The sequence below is a fragment of the Pelophylax lessonae genome (assembly GCF_965119305.1).
Source record: "Pelophylax lessonae genome assembly, chromosome: 4".
In the NCBI taxonomy this organism is placed as follows: domain Eukaryota; kingdom Metazoa; phylum Chordata; class Amphibia; order Anura; family Ranidae; genus Pelophylax; species Pelophylax lessonae.
The window spans coordinates 548,664,780-548,688,593 of record NC_138771.1 but is presented as its reverse complement, the minus strand read 5'-3'; the positions used below and the strand labels follow the sequence as shown (position 1 = coordinate 548,688,593).

General features: G+C 46.3%; 1 protein-coding gene across 1 annotated transcript in view; it reads left to right on the top strand.

The window, feature by feature from the left end:
- Window positions 1-4,633: 4,633 nt before the first annotated feature.
- CNNM3 (cyclin and CBS domain divalent metal cation transport mediator 3) overlaps window positions 4,634-23,814 on the top strand; it is a 44,080-nt gene continuing 24,899 nt past the window's right edge. The window contains exons 1-6 of the mRNA XM_082254551.1: window positions 4,634-6,056; window positions 6,505-6,648; window positions 10,890-11,042; window positions 18,182-18,351; window positions 18,430-18,526; window positions 18,628-18,734. Of these exons, the coding sequence (XP_082110677.1) occupies window positions 4,670-6,056; window positions 6,505-6,648; window positions 10,890-11,042; window positions 18,182-18,351; window positions 18,430-18,526; window positions 18,628-18,734 (2,058 nt within the window). The 5' untranslated portion in view covers window positions 4,634-4,669. The remainder of the gene's footprint in view (window positions 6,057-6,504; window positions 6,649-10,889; window positions 11,043-18,181; window positions 18,352-18,429; window positions 18,527-18,627; window positions 18,735-23,814) is intronic.

Here is a 23,814-nt window from a genome sequence, read left to right as displayed (position 1 = left end):
GGCCAGGTTTGCCTGTGTGGGAATGCACAGCTGTTCTGTATTACAACATACACCTGTGTGAGGGCCAGGTTCGCCTGTGTGGGAATGCACAGCTGTTCTGTATTACAGCATACACCTGTGTGAGGGCCAGGTTTGCCTGTGTGGGAATGCACCGCTGTTCTGTATTACCACATACACCCGTGTCAGGGCCAGGTTTGCCTGTGCAGGAATGTACCACTGTTCTGTATTACAGCATACACCTGTGTGAGGGCCAGGTTCGCCTGTGTGGGAATGCACCGCTGTTCTGTATTACAGCATACACCCGTGTGAGGGCCAGGTTTGCCTGTGTGGGAATGCACAGCTGTTCTGTATTACAGCATACACCCGTGTGAGGGCCAGGTTTGCCTGTGTGGGAATGCACAGCTGTTCTGTATTACAGCATACACCCGTGTGAGGGCCAGGTTCGCCTGTGTGGGAATGCACAGCTGTTCTGTATTACCATATACACCCGTGTGAGGGCCAGGTTTGCCTGTGTGGGAATGCACAGCTGTTCTGTATTACAACATACACCTGTGTGAGGGCCTTCGCCTGTGTGGGAATGCACAGCTGTTCTGTATTACAGCATACACCTGTGTGAGGGCCAGGTTTGCCTGTGTGGGAATGCACCGCTGTTCTGTATTACAGCATACACCTGTGTGAGGGCCAGGTTTGCCTGTGTGGGAATGCACAGCTGTTCTGTATTACAGCATACACCTGTGTGAGGGCCAGGTTCGCCTGTGTGGGAATGCACAGCTGTTCTGTATTACAGCATACACCCGTGTGAGGGCCAGGTTTGCCTGTGCAGGAATGTACTGCTGTTCTGTATTACAGCATACACCTGTGTGAGGGCCAGGTTTGCCTGTGCGGGAATGCACAGCTGTTCTGTATTACAGCATACACCTGTGTGAGGGCCAGGTTCGCCTGTGTGGGAATGCACAGCTGTTCTGTATTACAGCATACACCCGTGTGAGGGCCAGGTTTGCCTGTGCGGGAATGTACTGCTGTTCTGTATTACAGCATACACCTGTGTGAGGGCCAGGTTTGCCTGTGCGGGAATGCACAGCTGTTCTGTATTACAGCATACACCTGTGTGAGGGCCAGGTTTGCCTGTGTGGGAATGCACAGCTGTTCTGTATTACAGCATACACCTGTGTGAGGGCCAGGTTTGCCTGTGTGGGAATGCACAGCTGTTCTGTATTACAGCATACACCTGTGTGAGGGCCAGGTTTGCCTGTGTGGGAATGCACAGCTGTTCTGTATTACAGCATACACCTGTGTGAGGGCCAGGTTTGCCTGTGTGGGAATGCACAGCTGTTCTGTATTACAGCATACACCCGTGTGAGGGCCAGGTTTGCCTGTGTGGGAATGCACAGCTGTTCTGTATTACAGCATACACCCGTGTGAGGGCCAGGTTTGCCTGTGCGGGAATGTACTGCTGTTCTGTATTACAGCATACACCTGTGTGAGGGCCAGGTTTGCCTGTGTGGGAATGCACAGCTGTTCTGTATTACAGCATACACCCGTGTGAGGACCAGGTTTGCCTGTGTGGGAATGCACAGCTGTTCTGTATTACAGCATACACCCGTGTCGGGGCCAGGTTTGCCTGTGTGGGAATGCACAGCTGTTCTGTATTACAGCATACACCTGTGTGAGGGCCAGGTTTGCCTGTGTGGGAGTGCACCGTTGTTCTGTATTACCACATACACCCGTGTGAGGGCCAGGTTTGCCTGTGTGGGAATGCACCGCTGTTCTGTATTACAGCATACACCTGTGTGAGGGCCAGGTTTGCCTGTATGCACTGCTGTTCTGTGCAGGCAGTCCAATAAATGTCAGTTGTGATGCAGCAGCTGCATGGCCACAATCTCTTCTCCCGATTTGACAGCCATGTAGGGGCACAGACCTGAAGGCACATGGACTGTGTTTTGGGACTGTGCATGTGCACAGCTTTCCAATTGGGAGCAGTGACTGTGTCAGTGCAGCATCTACGTCTCAGCTGAAATCGGTGGGACTGCCTGCACAGAACATCTGTGCATCCCTGTACAGGCAAAAATGTCCCTCGTGTAGCTGTACGCTGCAATTGAAAATCCGTCATATGGCTATATTGAGTGTTGTCCTCATGTTGAAGCCCTGTAAAGTTTTTATAATGTGTAGTATAGGCCTTCCCTAGAGGTAAACACACACTACAATCTTTAGATTTAGGCTGGCCATACACTATACAATTTTCTTATTCAATTTCCTTTAGATTTACCTTAAACTATGTAGTGCAAGGGCCTGCCTGACTGCATACAAATTGAAAGTGTTTAGGTTTGACCCTATATTACATGGTTTTGGTAAATCTAAAGGAAAGTTGAACAAGAAAATTGTATAGTGTATGGCCAGCCTTACTTTCCACTGTGTAGTGTAAGAGCCTGCCAGAAATTGTATAGATGGTTTAGGTGTGTCCTGCGCTTACATAGTTTTGATAAAGGAGTGTACAGGGATTGTATAGTGTATGGCCAGTTTAAAGGGTTTGGTTATCTATAAAAAAAAAAAAAAAACCCTGCCTCTGCAGGAAAAGGGGCATCTGTAGATAAGAACAAACAGTGCAGCTTTTACTAAAATTGAATTATGCCTTTGCTATAGGTGGAGGTCTTTTATGTACCTCATGAAGCCTGACTGGAAAATTCCTAGGATGTTGCCAAGGGTCACTCCCATCTGTTACTGGTCACCTCCACCATCACAGGAGCGAGGTCCCATACTCTGAGCTACTGCAGAGAGAGAGAGCAAGCATGTGAGGGGGTTTGAATCGGAGGAAGAGCTCACTCCTGTGATGGTGGAGGTGAGCAGTAACAGCTGGGCTTCTCTTAGCAACGTGCTGGGAGTATTCAGTAAGGTCCCTTTCACACAGGGAGTTCATCAGGCGGACTCCGTTTTTCTCAGCGCGGGATCCATCCACCGATCCAACGCTGAGCAGTCGGATGGCAGCTCTGTGTGGAGACAGAGCTGTCAGGTCCTCATTCTTCTCTATGGGGGAATCGGATGAGAACGGACCACCTGTCTGTTCCCATCCGATCCTATCCGCCAGACAGATGGAAAATAGGGTTTCCATCCGTCTGGATGTGACAGAGGACATGTCTCCGCTGACATCCGATGCCCCATAGAGATGCATGGGGCATCCGTTAAAATCCACTTGAAAAACGGACAGGCGGATCTGAACGGTCCGCCTGTGTGAAATGGGCCTTAAGCCTCGTACACACGCAACGATTATCGGCCGACCGATCGTCCAACTTTGTCCAGAGTTGTGTTTTGTTGGTTGGAATGTGCCTAGACTGCACATGAATTTTCTCGGCCAACAAAATTCTACTTCAGAAGTGATGTCATGTGCTGGTTTACTTTCCGTGTGTTTTTTCTTCTCTGAGCATGCCCAGTCTTGCTCATCACATTTTTGTCTGCCGAAATCTGTACTGACTGACGGAAAATCGGCCGTTGTGTTGACGGCCAACAAAAATTTTATAACCTGCAAACTAGATTTTTTTTCGGCCGAAAAGTCGGAGTCTGTTGTCGAAAGCATCATACTAACAAGCCGAAAATCGGCCGATCGGACGTTGGCCAAAAATTCCCGGCCAATAATTGATGTGTGTGTGTACGAGGCATTAGGCTTCTTTAGGTACATAAATGGCCTACACCCATACCTCCCAACTTATTTAAATGGGAACAAGGGACACCTATTTGCAAAAGTTATGTAGGCATAGGACACTCCCCCCTGCCACGCCCCTTAAAGGAGACTTGTGCAGAAAAAAAAAAAATGAGTTAAACCCACAAGTGTTTTTTTTTTGCCACTACTATTCTTTTATACTTGCTTTTGAATTTTACAAATACAGACATTTAGAAAATAGATGAAGGTTTAGCACTGGGAAACACTTTGAAAGATCTAAAGTGCATTTTATATACAAGTCTATAGATCAGAGCAAAGAGAGGGACATAGTTCCAAATCAGGGACAGTTAGGAGCGATGCCTACACCTCTAGTAAGGGCATGATTCAACTTTTGTCCAAGCTGCACACTGTTTTTATCTGGACACCCATTATCTGCTTAGGCAGTTTATTTGGTAAGGATGATGATTCCTCTAAGAGCAGACAGCAGAGGATGCCTGCTTTTACTCTGATACACAGAAAGCAGGCAATCTAGATTCAGAGAGGCACATGCAATGGAAGGGTGTTTTTTTTTTAACCAGTAAACCTTCTGGTTTGACTTCTACGTGGCCTTGAAATCTGATACTTGTAATGAAATTCCTGGAATGTGAATGTATGCCCCATGCATGTGTGTCATGTAGCAGTGATTGGAGAGAGAGAGAGCACAGTGCTGGTGTTCCTGGCATTACTAGATGGGTACTGCATGTGCCTGATATTAATAGATGAGGATATAAAGGCGCCTGTGTTTTGCTGCATTCCATCCCTTCATTGTTTGCAATCACGATCTGCTGGCAATGAAGGGGTTAGCTCGCGCTTGGCTCCCTTCCTTGTTTACAGCTGCTCAGCCCCAGTCCCACCTCCCGTTTCCTATTGGTCGGTGAGCATTGGCGCGTTCCTCATTTGCTACGTTATCTTTCAGCCGTAAGAACGCATTGGAGAAAGGGGGGAGTAGTGGGCGGGCGCTGCCTTCCCTCCACTAACATGGCCGCTGCTGCTGCTGCTGTGCGGCTGCTGTTAGTGGCCGGATTGGGGGCATCGCAGGTAATAGGTGAGGGCAGCGAGCAGGCGCATGTGCTGGGGGTGCGTTTGGAGAATGGAACTGGAGTTTCTATGAACGGAGGGATAATCAGTGCTCGTCCCGGTTCTCTGTTCTTCCTCCGCCTCTATGGCTTGGGTCTTCGCAATAATACCTGGCCCTGGCTGTCTATTGGGGCTCCTGGGGGCCAAAGCTGCACTTCCGCCCCAGATACACCCTTGCAGCTGCTGCAGAAGTTCCTGGCCTGCGGAGAGCACTCGTGCCTGGTCGCTGTCCAGGTTCAGGATGGGGTTACAATGCAGAAAGACCTCCTGTACCCCCTGTGTATTCTCCAGGGAGGGGATTGGGTCCTTTATTCAGGGGGGGACATGCTGTTTGCAGTGGCGGGGGATGAGAAGTCATTTGGGGGGGAACAGGGGGCGTGTGACCAGTTTGAGGCCAGGGATCAGGCCAACGATGGCTCTACTGATGAACGTTTAGTGACTTGGCTCTTGGCTTTTCTAATCGCCCTTTGCGTGCTGCTCTCTGGCCTTCTCCGAGGTCTCCAGTTAAGCACCCTGATCCTGGAGCCCCCAGAACTTGGTATTCTTAGAGACTGGGGTTCCCCCTCCGAAAGACTTGGCGCCACTCGGCTGGACTACCTAAGGACTCGTTGGGGAGGTTATACGCTGATTTCCCTGTTGGCCCTGTGCTGTATCACCAATGCGGCTGTAGCCGTTTTGCTGTATCAAGCCATTGGCTCCATAGCTGGTGCCATCTTTTCAGCAGCTGGACTGCTCTGGTTGGCTGGAGAAGCTCTACCTGCTGCCATCAGTTCCCGCTGGGGTCCTTGGCTGGCATCCAAGTGCCTTTGGCTCACCCACTTTTTCCTGCTCCTTCCTGGGCCCATTGCATTTCCCTTGTCCTGGCTTCTGGAGAAGATGATTGGCCTGGACCCAAGCTGCTGCTACATGAGACTACGGATCCTAGAGATGGCCAGGTGCGGGGATCCCTACAGTGAGTTGGTGAGGGACGAATTCAGCAAGGGAGCTTTAAGGAATAGGACGGTGGAAGATATCTTAACGCCTGTGAATGACTGCTTCATGCTAGCCACCGATGCCCTCCTGGACTTCAGCACCATGTCTAGCATCATGGAAAGTGGCTACACCCGTATACCAGTCTATGAAAACGAGCGGACCAACATTGTGGATATCCTTTATCTGAAAGACTTGGCTTATGTGGATCCAGATGACTGCACCCCTCTGAGCACCATTACCCGCTTCTACAGTCACCCTGTCCACTTTGTGTTTAGTGACACCAAGTTGGACGCTGTGCTGGAGGAGTTTAAAAAGGGTGAGAAGGCCCTGGCTATGCCAGAGCAGTATGTGTTTATTTGTGCTTTTGCACATGCAAGTCTTTGTGCTGCTTTTTCTCCAAATTTTGCAAAATGTTAAGGGGTGCGTAGATTAGGGGTAAATCATGCTCCGAAGATAATTGCAGCCTCTAAAGAGTGCAAGGAGATACTGCTTTACATGAAGTATGATGGATCGTGGAATAGCGTTCATAGAATCAAATGTCCTAACTGACATGAAAACTATTCCATTATAATAATCATCCCTTATAAGGTATGTGGCAGTGATTCTTCCGGTGCATATATTTCAGTGTCAAGTGAAGCTGAAGCTTTCCATAATAACGTATTACGTGTTGTATTCGTCATCATTGCATATAATGTAAATTGTATTTGGTCCATTCTGTATTTCATATCCTGCTGCTGTTTTGTATGTCTGTTACATCTCTACAGGTAAGTCTCACATGGCTATGGTCCAGAAAGTGAATAACGAAGGAGAAGGTGATCCATTCTACGAGGTGATGGGCCTAGTCACGTTGGAGGATGTTATTGAGGAAATTATAAAATCTGAGATTTTGGATGAATCCGAGGATTACAGTAAGTTGGTGACTCTGTATTGGTAATGGGGAGGAGTTGAAGAAGGATGCAGTTGGGTCAAAGTACATCTTGCCCTATCTTTTTCCTGATGTACATATTCACCATTTAGGAAACAAGGAGTGACTAGCTCTACAATGAAGAATACAGCTATACTTTCAATCCACCAAAAACGTTCATTTTTTTTTTTTTTTTAATCCCAGCCCCCACACATACTAGGCTCCATTCACAGAACCAAGTCGCATGAAGGAGGGGACAGGCGAGCGAACCATACCATGCCACATGCCCTCAACCGGGAGGGGGGGTTGCTTTGCCCCCCCCCCCCCCCTCCCAAAGTACATTGGCTTATCGGAATCTGGAAGCCCCTTATAACAAGGGGGCCCACAGTCGTCCCCCCCCCCCCCCCACACACCTTATGTGAATGAGTAGGGAGTACATAATAGTACCCCTTTTCTTTCACCAAATAAAGAATGTGTAGTGTAAAAAATGACATCAGACATTTTTTTGACAAGTCCTTTGTTTTTTTTATTTTTTTAAATAATGTCCCCTGGTGTAGAGCTGGGCAGACAGCAGGTGCCTTTGCCCCGAGTGGACCTTCTTTTTTTTTTTTTTTTTTTTCCTAAAAATTAAAATTTTCTAAATAAAGGACCTGTCAAAAGCTGTCTTTTTTCACACTACACTTTTTTTTGGATGAATGAGTATGGAGTACTATGTACCCCATACTCATTGCCATAGGGGGAGGCAGGATCTGGGGGGCCCCCTTGTTAAAAAGAGAGGTTTTCTTTGCAGCTCTTCAAAGGCTGTGACCCCAGGGGGTCATTGCACCCGTGCCAGAAAGGGAAGACCTGTTTACAGCTCCCAAGCCAAAAGGACATGTCTGGCCTATGTTGGACCTCAAGAGTTCCTAAAGGAAAAAAAATTCAAAATGGAGTCTACCAAGTTAGTGATGCTTTAATTCATCAGTGGGAGTTTGTGGCGTTGCCATTTGGCCTGTCCACAGCCCCCGGAGTGTTTACCAAGTTGTTGGCTCCAGTTCTTAGGTTGTTAAGGACCCAGGGTATCCCCAGTGTGGTGTGCTTCGGCAATTTCCTCCTCAGGAAGCACTTTAGAAGTGGATATCAAATGTCCAGCAGATGGTACTGAACCTTTAGAAGTCGGCTTTGGTTCTAACACAATGTCTGGAGTATTTAGGTTTAGTCCTTGACATGGCTCAGGTAAAGGTACTGCTTCCGCATTAGAAGTGCCTGTCCCTTCGATCCCAGGTGGATCGGAAAGTTCCTTGGTTCAGATCTGTGTGAGGATGCTGGGGAAGATGATAGTTGCCTTTTCGTGTGGTCCCATGTGCCCAGTTTCATTACAGAGAGGTACATTTCAATATCCTGTTGGTTTGATACAAGCCTAGACTATACTGTTTTGGAGGCCTATCGTGTCTTACTTGGTAAAAGTATTTTCAAAGGTATCACAGGGATTGTTCCTTCTGTAAAATGATTTTACAAGTAAACCAAAAATCCCAATCTCTTCTGTAAATTACTAATCGTACTCTATGAAATGGAGAGGAACAAAGACCGATGTAGCTGTAGTCCAGCATGGGTGGCACCCTTGCTTAATCCAGGGAAGTAGACACCCAGGGACAGGAAGTGTTTTATGCATAGGATAACCAGGTGAAATTAAAGGAAATACACCTGAAAATGAACGCAGCCTCCTCCTCTAAGGACTGCTAAGCTGCAATATATGTTTTGTTGGGGTTTAGATATATTTTAAAGGTTATAATGAGCTTTTGTGACTGACCGTGCACAATTCTATACACAAATTTGTACATGTGCTGTATGGCCTTTTTGCTATGGAGAAAATAGAATAAGCTTTTCTCTATCGCTCATTGACAGACGTAGTCCTCGGTGATACAGCACCTTCTGGTTATGTTGCCTCCACAGGAGCAGGACTAGACAGGAAATTAAAATGCTCTGGCCACACCCTAGGGGCAGTCCCAGAGGGTATATCCTCTCTCTCTCTGCCTCAGCAAATCAGTTGGCAATCTTCTTTCAGAAACCTTTAGCTACCAAGTCCTTGGTGTGGAATTTCATCCAGGGGGTGCGGCACCTGGCTCCACCAGTCCGCGCGCCCTTACCGCCCTGGGATCTTAATTTAGTTTTGTCGGTTCTACAGAAACCTCCCTTTGAAAACATCAGGGAGATTCCCTTGTTTACTTTATCCCAGAAGGTGGCCTTCTTGGTGGCTATCACTTCTGCTCGCAGGGTGTCAGAACTGGCTGCATTATCATGCCAGTCCCCATACCTAGTGATTCATAGGGATAAGGTAGTACTTCATCCTAAACCATCCTTTCTTCCTAAGGTGGTTTCAGATTTTCATCTGAATGAAGATATTGTACTACCTTCCTTGTGTCCTCAGCCCAAGCATCATCGGGAACATGCGTTGCATTCCTTAGATGTGGTTCGGGCAATCGGAGTATACCTGAAAGCTACGGAATCATTCCGTAATACGGATTCACTTTTTGTGATCACGGATGGCCCCAGAAAGGGGTTGCCTGCATCTGCCGCGACCATTGCCAAATGGATTAGACAGACGGTGGTACAGGCTTATTCTATTAAGGGTCAGAGTCCTCCGTTCCCTGTTAGGGCGCACTCCACTCGAGCGCTCAGTACTTCCTGGGCCTTTCGCCATCAGGCGTCAGTGGTCCAGGTATGTAAGGCGGCCACCTGGTCGTCGGTACATACCTTTACAAAATTCTATAAAATTGATGTGACGGCATCGGCGGATGCCTCATTTGGCCGCAAGGTTTTGCAGGCCGCAATTTGAGGAGACCGGTGGTCTACCTCGAGAGTTTTTTTTTTTTTCTGTTTGAAAAATTTCTTTTTTGTTGAGTCTCATCATTAAGGATGAGCATTGTAAACTTCTAGTTGGCACCGGTTGGGCCTTCTAGATTGGGATTTGATTTCCATTTTCCCACCCCTCATTTGTGATACTGCTCTGGGACGTCCCGAAGGTGCTGTATCACCGAGGACTACGTCTGTCAATGAGCGATAGAGAAAAATGGATTTTTGTAAAATCTTACCGTAAAATCCTTTTCTCTTAGCTCATTGACAGACGTAGTCCCCGCCCCTCTGTTTTGGAGTTGGGTTGGGTTAAAATCTCTAAAGACTGCTTTTTGACATAACTGATTTGCTGAGGCAGAGAGAGAGAGGATATACCCTCTGGGACTGCCCCTAGGGTGTGGCCAGAGCATTTTAATTTCCTGTCTAGTCCTGCTCCTGTGGAGGCAACATAACCCGAAGGTGCTGTATCACCGAGGACTACGTTTGTCAATGAGCTAAGAGAAAAGGATTTTACGGTAAGATTTTACAAAAATCCATTTATTGCTGCATGTAGGCTGCCAACACACATTAGCTGAGACAGGTTTTAGAACATGTAGATATCTCAGTACCTGTTATTGGTGAGACAGCTTCCCCCTATATAGACAGCTTCAGGCCAGCTTACTAGACAGTTCTGAGGAGATGAGCTCCTACAAAGTTTTCTCTGTTTGCCATGATATGAAATTAGGATATAATGGGGGTCTGTGTTTTGAGTTACTTTCATTCTGGTACATCTTGTTCAAAACCTGATCTTTATGTGGCCAAACATTGTGTGATGGGGTCCTGTATCGTTGCTGTCTGACACTGTGTGATGGGGTCCTGTATCGTTGCTGTCTGACACTGTGTGATGGGGTCCTGTATCATTGCTGTCTGACACTGTGTGATGGGGGTCCTGTATCGTTGCTGTCTGACACTGTGTGATGGGGTCCTGTATCGTTGCTGTCTGACTGTGTGATGGGGGTCCTGTATCGTTGCTGTCTGACACTGTGTGATGGGGTCCTGTATCGTTGCTGTCTGACACTGTGTGATGGGGTCCTGTATCGTTGCTGTCTGACACTGTGTGATGGGGTCCTGTATCGTTGCTGTCTGACACTGTGTGATGGGGGTCCTGTATCGTTGCTGTCTGACACTGTGTGATGGGGTCCTGTATCGTTGCTGTCTGACACTGTGTGATGGGGTCCTGTATCGTTGCTGTCTGACACTGTGTGATGGGGGTCCTGTATCGTTGCTGTCTGACACTGTGTGATGGGGGTCCTGTATCGTTGCTGTCTGACACTGTGTGATGGGGGTCCTGTATCGTTGCTGTCTGACACTGTGTGATGGGGTGCTGTATAGCTGCTGTCTGATGCGTCTTTTATTTTACATTTTCCCCTTTAGAACAAGCTGTAAAGAAGAAGCATCCTAAAGTGCATCCAATTCCAATACCACGTGGAGGAGAGGACCTGTCCTTTTTCAAGGGTGGTGACCTGGAACAAAAAGTCAAGATATCCCCTCAACTATTACTGGCCACTCAGCGCTTCTTATCTCAGGGTACGTTCTATGATCTAGAAGGGGAAAGGAGTTTGGCAGAACAGGAGTCACGGTGATTATAGGAACATTATAGCGGTTGTATCCCCTTTGTAAAAAAAAAAAAACCCACAGAACAATGGCATAATGTGCTAGTATGCATCACATACTAGCACATTATGAAATATCTTTGAATGAAGCCCCCACACGGTCGCACAGACACCGCTGAGGGAGCTGGCATGTTCCCTCTGTGTCTCTTCAGAGTTTCGGCGGCTCTGGCACTGAGAGTGGCCGGAGCCGCAATGACGTCACTCCTGCGCCTGGGAGTTCACTTTCCGGAACAGAGCTCCGAGAGTCTGACAGGATACACCGAACCTTTAGAGTGCATGCCCTGCTGGTGTCAGCGGCTGCGTGCAGGGTGAATATCTCCTAAACCGTGCAGGTTTAGGAGATATTAATTTTACCTACAGGTAAGCCTTATTATAGGCTTACCTGTCTGTAAAAAGCGGCATATACTACCACTTTAAGTACTGTGTTTAATGCTCTGCTTCCACTTTATCAATGTCTCTTCCCTCATTAATCCTGGATTGTTATAATCCTTATCCACAGTAGTAGGAGCTTTTTGATCTGGCCTGATATTTCCACTCATATCATATTACCCTTTTATGTAAGGAATAAAAAGAATGAAAAAAATGCAGCACCAGGATGTATTATTTGGCGACCTCCTTATTGAAAATGGTAGTTTAAAATCTGTACCCTGCAACACATAGTTACATAGTCAGTTTGAAAAAAGACACAGGTCCATCTGGCTCAACCAATAAACAGAAATTTGTAAAGAAAACCCAACCATACAATCCCCTACACAATCCTATACCCACAGTTGATCCAGAGGAAGGCAAAAAACCCCAGCAAAGCATGATCCAGTTTACTACAGCAGGGGAAAAAAATTCCTTCCTGATCCCCCGAGAGGCAATCGTATATTCCCTGGAACAACTTTACCTATAATTATTAGTACCCATTTATATTAGGTACACCTAGGAAATAATCCAGGCCTTTTTTAAAGCAATCTAGTGAGCTGGCCAGAACCACATCTGGAGAGAGTCTATTCCACATTTTCACAGCTCTTACAGTGAAGAAACCTTTCCGTATTTGGAGACTAAATCTTTTTTTTTTTTTCTCTAGACCTAAACAGTGCCCCTTGTCCTCTGTGTTGACCTTAACTCAATACCAAGTGCACTATATGGACCCCTTATGCATTTATACATTTTGATCATATCCCCCCCCTTTTTGTCTCCTCTTCTCAAGAGAGAATAAATTCAGTTCCTCTAATCTTTCCTCATAGCTGAGCTCCTCCATGCCTCTTATCAGTTTGGTTGCCCTTCTCTGCATTTTCTCCAGTTCCCTTATATCCTTTTTGGAAACTGGTGCCCAAAAGTGAACTGCATATTCCAGATGAGGTCTAACTAATGATTTGAAGGGCAAAATTATTGATCTCTCTCTCTCTCGTCCATGCCTCTGTTAATATAAGAAAGGACTTTGCTTGCTTTGGAAACCGCAGCTTGGCATTGCATGCTATTATTAACCTTAGGATCTACCAGAACACCCAGATCCTTCTCCTCCTATGGATTCCCCCAGTTCTACTCCACCTAGTATTTATGATGCATGCATATTCTTAGCCTGAAAGTTCATAACTTTACATCTATTAACATTAAACCTCATTTGCCACATAGTTGCCCAATGAAACCGTGCATTGAGGTCGGCATGCAAGTTGGAGACCTCCTGTAAAGGTTTTTCCACTGCAAAGCTTGGTGTCATCTGCAAATACTGAAATGGTACTTTTAATCCCAGACCCTATATCATTTTTAAAGATATTAAAAAGTAAGGGTCCCAACGCTAAACCTTGGTGAACACCGCCTCAGTGTCTCATGTTCTAAGGCACACATTTAAAAGAAAAGATCCTAAGGTTAGGTTTTTGTGTCAATAGGTGCTTTGGCTACTTCTTGTTTTGCAAGATTTCCTAAATTGGGTTGCTTTTTCCTTTCTAGGACATGTACCCAGACAGCTCTTAAAGAGATATTAACCACTACATGGCGGTAGCTCTGCACAGAATCGCCTATACACTTGTATCTCCAAAAATGTGAATATCATCAAAAAGGTGATTTCAGTAATTTAATTTAAAAAGTGAAACTCCTGTTCTGTAGATTCATTACACAGAGTGATATATTTAAAGAGTTTTTCTTTGAATTTTGAGGATTATGGCTTACAGCAAGTGAAAACCAAAAATTTAGTATCTCAGAAAATTTGAATATTGTGAAAAAGTTCAATATTGTACACTCATGGTGTCACACTCTAATCAGCTAATTAACTCAAAAACACTTGTAAAGGTTTCCTGAGCCTTTAAATGGTCTGTCTGGTTCAGTAGGTTACACAACCATGGAAAAGACTGCTGACTTGACAGTTGTTCAGAAGACAGGTCGTTGAGACCCTCCACAAGGAGGGAAAAGTCACAAAAGGCCATTGCTAAAGAAGCTGGCTGTTCAGAGTGCTGTATCCAAGCATATTAATGGAAAGTCGAGTGGAAGGCAAACGTGTGGTAGAAAAAGGTGCACAAGCAACAGGGATAACTGCTGCCTTGAGAGGATTGTGAAGCCACCACACAGACCTATCCAGAACATGGGCAACAACTGTCGCATTGCTTGTATCAAGCTACTCCTGAACCAGAGACAATGTCAGAAGTGTCTTATCTGGGCTAAGGAGAAAAAGGACTGGACTGTTGCTCAGTGGTCCAAAGTTCTCTTCTCGAAAGCAAGTTAATTTTGCATTTCATTTGGAAATCAAGGTCCTAGAGTCTGGAGGAAGAGTGGAGAGGCACAAAATCCAAGCTGCATGAGGTCCAGTGTAAAGTTTCCATGGGCAGTAATGATTTAGGGAAGCCATGTCATCTGCTGGTGTTGGTCCACAGTTTTTTTATCAAGTCCAAAGTCAGCTCAGCCCTCTACCAGGAAATTCTAGAGCACTTCATGCTTCCCTCTGCTGACAAGATTTGTGGAGATGCGGATTTCATTCTCCAGCAGGACTTGGCACCTGCCAACACTGCCAAAAGTACCAAGACCTGGGTTAATGATCATGGTATCACTGTGCTTGATTGGCCAGCAAACTCGCTTGATCTAAACCCCCAGAATCTGTGGGGTATTGTCGAGAAGAAGATGAGAGACACCAGACCCAACAATGCAGACCAGCTGACGGCCGCTATCAAAGCAACCTGGGACATAACCATAACACTTCGGCAGTGCCACAGGCTGATCACCTCCATGCCGCACCGCATTGATGCAGTAATTTATGCAAAAGGATCCCCAACCAAGTATTGAGTGAATACTATACAGTACATAGACATACTTTTCAGTAAGCCAACATTTCTGTATTAAAAGTTTTTTTTTTTTTTTTTTTATTGGGCTTATGTAATAATTTTCCGTGATACTGAATTTTGGGTTTTCACTAGCTGTAAGCCATAATCATCAAATTTAAAAGAAAAAAAAATGCTTGAAATATATAATTCTGTGTGTAATGAATCTATATAATATGAGTTTCACTTTTTGAATTGAATTACTGAAAATAATTTACTTTTTGGCGATATTCTAATTTTCTGAATTGCGCCTGTATATGCAGTGCATCCAGAAAGTATTCACAGCGCTTCAATTTTTCCACATTATGTTACAGGCTTATTCCAAAATGGGTTCAATTCAATATTTTGCTCAAAATTCTACAAACAATACCCCCATAATGACAGCGTGAAAGAAGTTTGTTGGAAATCTTTGGCTAATTTATTAAAAAAATACAAATGAAAAAAAAAAAAATCACATGTACAGAAGTCTTCACAGGCTTTGCTCAATACTTTGTTGAAGCACCTTTGGCACCAATTACAGCCACTCAGGGAAATTCAGAATTGTCCTGTAGCCACTCAAATACCACTAAAAGAAATCTCTTTGTGGGGAAAAAAGCGTTGCATCACCACGCAATTATCTGTTAAAGTAACGCAGTGCCATATCCCAAAAAAATGGCCTGGTCATGAAGGGGGGTAAATCTTCTGGAAGTCAAGTTTTTTTTTTTGTTTGATTTTTTTTAAAAATAACAAAACGTGTCGTACTCGCTCTGTGCAGGTCCCCCGCCAGCACTCCCAGCCCCTCCATCCTGCTGGGTGCCCCCAAAACAAGCAGCTTGCTGCGGGGACACCCAAGCAGGTTTGCTCCAGAGGCCCTGCTCTGCGTGTCTGTTTACACAGAGCCGTAGCCTGGCCCTGCCCCTTCTCTTTCCTCATTGGTTTAATAGCTGTAAATGACAGCAGTGGGAGCCAATGGCTGCTGCCTCAGCCAATGAGAAGTGAAAAGTCCCTGAAGAGCCGAGGCTCTGTGCACACATGGCTGGATCGCGATGGGGCTCAGGTAAGTATTAGGGTTGGCTGGTGGGCTGCTGCACACAGAAGGTTTTTTACCTTCATCGATATAATCCATGAAGGTAAAAAACCTTGAGCCTTTAGAACCACTTTTAACTATTTAATTTGTACTTTTTGTATATTTACCAGGGATTTATTTATGTCAGCTTCTGTGGATTTTAGTTTTGCTGTTTTTAAAAAAAAAGTATCCCTTTGAAAGCATGGGAGGGAGGCATGCTCCATTGCTGTGAACCCAAGGTGTGCTTTTCTTGCTGCGTAGGTCTATGGCAACTGTATATTAGTTTTATTTGTGATTAGATCAGAGAACTGGAAGTCGGTGCCTTTTTGCCTTGTGTTGAGTCCTTTTGCTGTTCGTTTTGGGGCCTGCTTACTCCTTTGTGTCTTTCACATTGTTTCCCACATATTAAAGCCATAAAGTTCTGTAGAATTATTTATTTATTTTTTTTTCATTTAAAATAAATGTTGCTTCTTGTTTCTAGAAACGGCTCACTTCAATAATGATTAATAGTACAGCTTGTAAAACCACACATGAATTGTGTGTGTTCTTTCATGCATAGGGCTGAAAAGGAATTTGCCTTTTTTTAGTAACCTAGTTGAGTACTGTCCATAATACTTTTCCGTTTGTCCTGAAATTTAATTTTTTTGTGCAAGGTTTTGAAATATACCCCCTTTTTCAAAGGTCAAGAGTAGTAATATGGCTGCAATCCACTTTCACTGAAAAATGCCTGCAGAATGTGCGAGGACAAAAATAATGTACAGAGGATATATAAAGTCTGCACACTCCTGTAAAAACTGGATTTTTGACTTACCGTAAAATCCTTTTCTCTGAAGTTCATTGAGAGATGCAGCTCCACATTCTTCTTGACCATTGGGTTATGCTGCCCCCTACAGGAGTAGGACACTATGCAGGAAAAATCTTTACCACACCTATGGGGCAGTCCCTGCAGGCATAACCCACACACTCTGCTATAGGTTTCAGTTTTGTTGCAAGCAGTGTTTAGAAGAAAAAAAAAACCCATCCCACTCATAATTAGGGGTGGGTGCTGCATCTGTCAATGAACTTCAGAGAAAAGGATTTTATGGTAAGTCAAAAATCCAGTTTTCTCTATTCATTGAAAGACGCAGCTCCATATTTTTCTTGACCATTGGGACGTCCCAAAGCAGGATTTGCATGAGAGGAGGGAAAAACAACGCAGAAAAGAACGTAACTCCCCAAAGGCTAAACTTAGCCAACCAGGTAACAGGGAGCTCAACTGGAGCTCACCTAGAAACCACATACACCCTCAAAGAGACAAATTGCTTTTAAACAGCAGCCTGCAAAACCTTGTGGCCAAAAGAAGCATCCGAGGATGCCAACACATCTACTTTGTATAATTTTGTGAATGTTTGCACAGACTACCAAGTTGCGGCCTTGCAAACTTGCATTACTGACGCCTGATGGCGAAAAGCCCAAGATGCACTCAGCGCCCTAGTAGAATGCACCTTAAAAGGCAAAGGAGGAACCTGACTCTTCAGTGAATAAGCCTGTACCACCGTCTGGCTGATCCATCTGGATATGGTCGCAGCAGACACAGCCAATCCCTTTTGAGGTCCTTCGGTGAGGACAAAGATAGTCTGATTTCCTTAAAGATTGAGTAGCCGCCAGGCAAATCCTTATTGCCCAAATCACATCCAAAGAATGCAAAGCAATTTCCTTGGGATGCTTGGGCTTAGGACAGAGTGAAGGCAGCACAATGTCTTCATTTAGATGGAAATCAGAAATCACCTTAGGAAGAAATGACTGATTAGGTCGAAGTACCACTTTATCACTGTGAACCACCAGATAATGTGAACGGCAGGACAGCGCCACCAATTCAGATACTCTGCGGGCAGAAGTAATAGCCACTAAAAAGGCAACCTTCTGAGACAGTGTAAGCAGAGGAATCTCCCTAATGTTCTCAAAAGGAGTTTTTTGAAAGACAGACCATACCAAATTAAGATCCCATGGAGTTAGCGGGGATCGCTTCGGAGGAGCCATATGGCGAACCCCTTAAATAAAAGTGCGAATCAAGGCATGCGTAGCTAAAGGGACATTGGAAAAACACAGCCAAAGCCGACACTTGGCCTTTGATAGTGCCCAAAGCCAACTGCTGTTCAACCCCCTTTTTTGAAGAGAGGTCAAAATCCTAGCCACCGAAAAAAGGCGAGGATGGACCTTTAGCGATTCACACCATGAGATGTATGATGATAGATCTTCCTGGAAGTAGACTTTCTGGCCTTCAACCGTGTAGGCATCACTGAATCAAAAAGACCTATCCTTCAATACCTGGCTTTCCCTTTAAAATAAAAAAAGCAAGCGAAGACCAAAGTCCCAGCTGGGAACTAGGTCCTACTCCTAAACTAGGCAGAAGCAAACTGAAGCCTATAGCAGAGTGTGAGTGTATGCCTGCAGGGACTGCCCCATAGGCGTGGTAAAGATTTTTGCATAGTGTCCTACTCCTGTAGGGGGCAGCATAACCCAATGGTCAAGAAGAATATGGAGCTGCGTCTTTCAATAAACGGTAGAGAAAATGCCTTTTTGAGATGTAGAACAATCGGACCAAGATAAATCACTTGATTTTTTTCTACCCCTTATTGTGAACTGTAATCTGTGCAAATCAGTTAAAAACCAACTGTAATCCTGTCGTTTAGATATAAATATTTTATAACATGCTTTTCTGTGTTTGCTTGACAGAAGTGGAGCTCTTCAGTTCCTCTCGGATGTCAGAGAAGGCACTCTTGCACTTGCTCAAACTCCCAGGAGTCACACACGAGGTGAAATTTGATGACAGTGAACGGTTTGCCCCTGAACATTATCTGTACCTGCGCAGCCAACCTGTGGACTATTTCATACTTATTCTACAGGTGAATACTTTGAGGGATGGCATTCAGTAAGCTTTATTCTTCAGTTCACTGTATTCATTTTGTCTTCTTTGTTTCCAGGGCAAAGTGCAGGTTGAGATTGGGAAGGAAAGTCTAAAATTTGAGAATGGAGCATTTACTTATTATGGAGTTGCTGCATTGAGTCCATGCCTTTTAAGTGAGAGTAGTACAAAAGGGGTCCCTTACTGGGCCTGGAGCTACTTTAATTCTAAATGTGTCTTTCATATTCAGGCTGACTTTTCATTATCCACATTTTAGGTCCTAACTCTCCATCCAGTGGCCATGAGCAGAATGAGTCTCCAGACACTGGCTTTTACTGTCCCGACTACTCTGTGAGAGCGTTGTCTGATCTACAGATAGTCAAGGTATGTGTGTGATGTTTACACATTAAACATCTATAACAAGCATATGTGTTTGTGCTGCTCTAAAGCTGAGCTTCCAGGGATTACATTTATGGAAGGATACTTTTTCGCAGATGCTGGATTTTACATCTTATTTGCTGAGACCCACATTCCCAGTTTTTTTTTTTTTTTTCCCCCCTAGCTAGAGCAGTTTTTCATTGTGTATAATATACAGTAATACCTTATGAGCATAATTCGTTACGGAAGCATGCTTGTAATCCAAAGCACTCTTATATCAAAGCAAATTTCTCCATAAGAAATAATGGAAACTCGGATTATTCGTTCTGCAACCATTTATTCCTATAAAAATGATTACGGCAATACAAAATACAGTATAAAGTGTACTTTATACTGTGTGTAATTTGGCACCCCATATCACCTAAAAAGAAAAACCTGGCTGATCCTGCCAGTTTCTGCCCTCCCCCACTGTACACTGACCAGGGTTAATCATGGCTGCTGAGACTCGACTCCGTAGTCAGCGTACATGTCTCTGTTATCCGCAGCCCTGCACTGTCCTCTGTCTTCCCCTGTCCTCCTCCCCCTCCCTTTCTGCTCCTGTGTCAGGTGCCCGCCCCCTCCCCTTCTAATGCTGAAAAATCTTTTATTATCTTACATAATCCTCTTCGTTTCCCAATGCTAGCTGCTCCTGTCACTGTGTTTTATTAAAAAAAATGCTGGCTTTACCCGATTTCAGAGCGCCGCTCGGCCGTCACGTGACCGGATAGCTCTCTCCTCCTCCCCTCCTGACGCTCCGCCCGCTGCAGCTGTCAGGCGGGGAGAAGAGAGAGGCAGCGGGTCACGTGACGGCCGAGCAGCGCTCTGAAATCGGGTAAAGCCAGCATTTTTTTTTTTTTTTTATAAAACACAGTGACAGGAGCAGCTAGCATTGGGAAACAGGGGATTAAAGTCACATAGCAGTGTGGGTTAACAAACACTTTAACATTTTTAGTGTCATTCTTCTTTTTTTTTTTTACATTAATACTACTGCTTGGATATCAAGACAGCGCTCGCAAACCAAGGCAACATTTAAAAAAAAGCTTTGCTAGTCTTTCAAAATGCTCGTAAACCAAGGTTTTACTGTACCACCATATCATTTGTTTCTAGTTTTTCAGTTTAAGAGCCAAGAACCAAAAGAATTACCCTTTGGCTGCCAGGTCCATCGTACAGATCTGACAAACAATCCGGTGGCTGCAGCCACAGTGATTGTGTGTAAAACTGACAGGCAGACTCCTGCAGCTGCATTGCACTTCACTGCTGCCCAATTGCTCAAAAACAACTCCGGTACCGGCACGCACCCCCTGCCATGTTTAACTGTTTCCGCTTGCCCATCTGCAGGCCCGGGGGCCAACATGGCGGGTGCCGGGTGTTGGAGAAGAGCGGACACACATCCGCTCTCCACTCCTTGCTGTGACCCGGAAAGTGATGTCACTTCAGGGACAGCCTCTCGGTATCCCCAGCTAGCTTAGCCTGGAAGGAATGTTTTGTAATATACGATAATCTGCACTGCAAAACATTTAGTGGAGCACAGAGGAGACATGCGTGTCTCTCTAAAGAGAACCTGTCACGTAAAATCATTGGGGGACTTTTTGTCCCCTATTTAATGGGGAAATTTTTTTTATTTTTGACTTCCTGTACAATCCATTTCTCTGATGCTCATTGACTGACAAAGCTCCTGATCATCTTAACCATTGGATTATACTGCCCCCTACAGGAGTAGGGGGGCAGTAGAAAAAAGACTGGCTACGCCTATGGGCAGTCCCAGGGGGTATACTCCTCTCTCTGCTATAGCTACTCTGTTTTGTTACAAGCAGTGTCAAAAGAATTACAGCTCCACAGAGGGGTGGGTGCTGTGTCTGTCAATGAACGTCAGAGAAATGTATTTTACGGAAAGTCAAAAATCCCATTTCTCTTACGTCCTCCGACAGTCGCCGCCTCTACATATTCGTCACTAAGCTTTTAGCATATCCCACCCCCAGGGGGTGGTCCCCTCAGTCAATACCTCCCTGCTTCCTGCATTTCCAACTCAGTTTCTAATGCCTAGCTCAGGAGTAGGCTGGCTGTTCCTGTGCTGGGGCTCTTAGTCTCAGCTTCTTTTCTCTTTTTGATTTTATTTGGAGTTTTTTTTCTCTTTCTTTTACTTACCTGTTCATTTCAGCGTTAGTTAGCTTCTTCTGATGAAGATGATCGTGCGGAGCTGGGTCTCAGTCTGGCCACCCTGGTTCCCAGGGCTCAGGGCCAGGGGCTTCCCAGCCTGCCATCGAGCGTTCAGCTTAGGTTTTGCCCTGGCACATTGAACGACCCATCCCTGTTCGCTGCAGGGATGCTATCGGTGAGGTGGCTACCTCACTGGACGCCATTGCGGTTTCGCACCGCAGTTCCACTGCGTCATGCTTGCAACACTCCCTGTCCTCAGTGCAGCGGTTTGGTTGCTGGAGCAGGCTTCCCCATGCCATCCAGACTGGTAAGTGTGACTCTATGTGGGGACCTGTCTATTTGGGTGTCAGTCTGGGACTGTGTGACCCTGCATGTCTGTGTGGCTGCTGTGCTCCCTGTCAGTTCCTGTGTGGACCTGCTGCCTGTGTGTGGGCTGTGAAGGGGGGGGGGCTCTCCCGCTCTGCTGGGTGTCAGCAGGAGGCAGTCAGATTTTGGGCATGTTGTGCGGCGATCGCTGCGGCGACCCGCCATTCTTTTGCAGCAAAATCATGGTGGCTGGGCCTGTGTGGTAATGCTCGGCGTTTTGGCGCCAAACGCCGCCATTTTGGCGGCGATCGATCAGGCCACATGTCGGCGCCATTTTCTGTTTGCCCATAGAATCCTCAGCCAAGCAGCCATGTTTGTGTAGCCTTGCATAGGCTTCATAGGGGCGGTCAGTCTTGCATCACTTCCTTTTGCTCTGGGACAGCGATCAGTGGCAGCAGCCTGTGTGCTCTCTTCAGGTTTTTATCTTCCCTTTTTTCCTGTATTCCTTGCCCAGTTTCTTGTCCCTGTAGGGGTCGGTGTATTCAGTGGGTGCAGTGGGCTATGCTCGCCGCGATCTTAAAGGGGCAGTACTCCTTTATTCCTAATATTGCTGGGGCATGGATTCTCAGGAATGCAAGTTTCCTCCCACCTTGGTGGGGGGCCAAGGGGCTGCTGCTTCCCCCGAGGGGGCTGATCTGGCCACTATTGTGGCAAACTTAGCTGCTCAAGTGCAGATGCTGGTGGCTGATCGATCCACAAAACGGCCCAGAGTGTCTATTTCCTCTGATTCAGAGGGCGATGGGGCTGCTATGGCTGGAGTACCCTTCTCAGGGTCTCACTCATCTCTAGACCTTGTGGGGTCTGAAGGGGAGGCTGAGGTGGAAGGGGTTGATAATTCTTCCCCTGGCTCGTCTGAAGAGCTTGCACTCATGGATGAGTTGGTTGCTTCTATCAAGCAAACGCTGCATTTACAGGATGAACCATGTCCTCCAGTTTTGATGTCCTCTTATGGGACGCAAAGAAAGCGCAAAACATCGCAGGTTTTTCCTTGCTCTACGGAATTTCAGCGCGCTGTTGATGAGCAATGGCGCAATTTAATGAAGCCTTTCGCTGTGCCGTGTAGGTTCAAGCTGCGTTATCCATTTACTCCCACCACTGACGAGCGTTGGTGTGTGCCGCCTCAAGTAGATCACGCGGTGGCGATTTTGAATAAATCCACTGCGATTCCTGCTGAGGATACCCCGGTTTTCCGGGACCCGACGGACAGGAGATTGGAGTCTCTGGCCCGTCATGCTTATACGGTTGCTGGTTCTATGCTGAAGCCTATTTTTGCTTCCATTATGGCAGCCCAAGCCATTGCGGATTGGACGCAGGTGCTCAGGCGCACCCTGGTGGCTGACTCTGCCCCGCCGACAACTTTGGCTATGGTGGATCAAATTCATCAGGGTGTCATGTATTTGTGTGATGCGGACTTAGATATGGTCCCTTTGGCTGCGCGTCTTTCTAGTGTGGCGGTCTTGAACCGTCGCCTGATATGGCTGAAGTGTTGGTCTGTTGACCAATCTTCCCGCAAGACTTTAGCTAATTTGCCCTACGCGGGATCTCGCCTTTTTGGCGAATCTTTGGATACTCTGATAAAGGGTAAGAGCACTCTCTTGCCCCAAACTCACAAGAATAAGTTTGTTCGTGGTAAGAAGAATGCCTCGTTTAGGCCCTCTCAGGGGTCCTTTCGTGCCTTTCGGTCGCACTATAAGGGCAAGCCCTTCAAGGGCCAAGGCTCCCAGAAGAAGCCGTGGACGGGTAAGCAGAAGTCCGGCCAGTCCAGGTCCGCTGCCCATAACAATGCGGCCTGAAGGGACACCCTCACTCGGTTCTGGGGTGGGGGGACGTTTGCTTGGTTTTCTTCAACCCTGGCTGGACCGCATTCGGGACAGATGGGTTCAGGAAATCGTTCGATCTGGATACAAGATCGAGTTTCTCTCTCGGCCGGCGGGCAGATTTTTCCCCTCAAACCTTCAGCTGACTCCGGAGCGCTTGCAGGATCTGCACCTGGCGGTGCGGGACCTGCGGGCCCAGGGAGTGGTGGTTCCGGTGCCTCATCGGCACAGATTTCGGGGGTTCTATTCCAATCTGTTCACTGTGCCCAGAAAGGAGGGCAAGGTACGTCCGATTCTGGACCTAAAAGCTCTGAACCACTTTGTGCGGGTTCGCAAGTTCCGCATGGAATCCCTGCGATCAGTGGTGGCTGCCCTGGTTCCGGGGGAATTCATGGCCTCCATCGACTTGAAGGATGCATACCTTCACATCCCCATTTTCGAGGGTCACCAGAGGTACCTTCGATTTGCCATTGCGGAGGATCAATATCAATTCGTGGCGTTGCCCTTTTGGTCTCACTTCGGCTCTGCGGGTTTTCACCAAGGTGCTTGCGCCGGTTCTGGCCTTATTGAGGGCCCAGGGCATTTCTGTCCTGGGGTATCTGGACGATATCCTGATTCGGTCCGCGACCAGTCAGGGCCTGGTGAACGACCTGTCCATCACGATGCAGACTCTACAGGAATTCGGTTGGACGATAAATTTTCCAAAG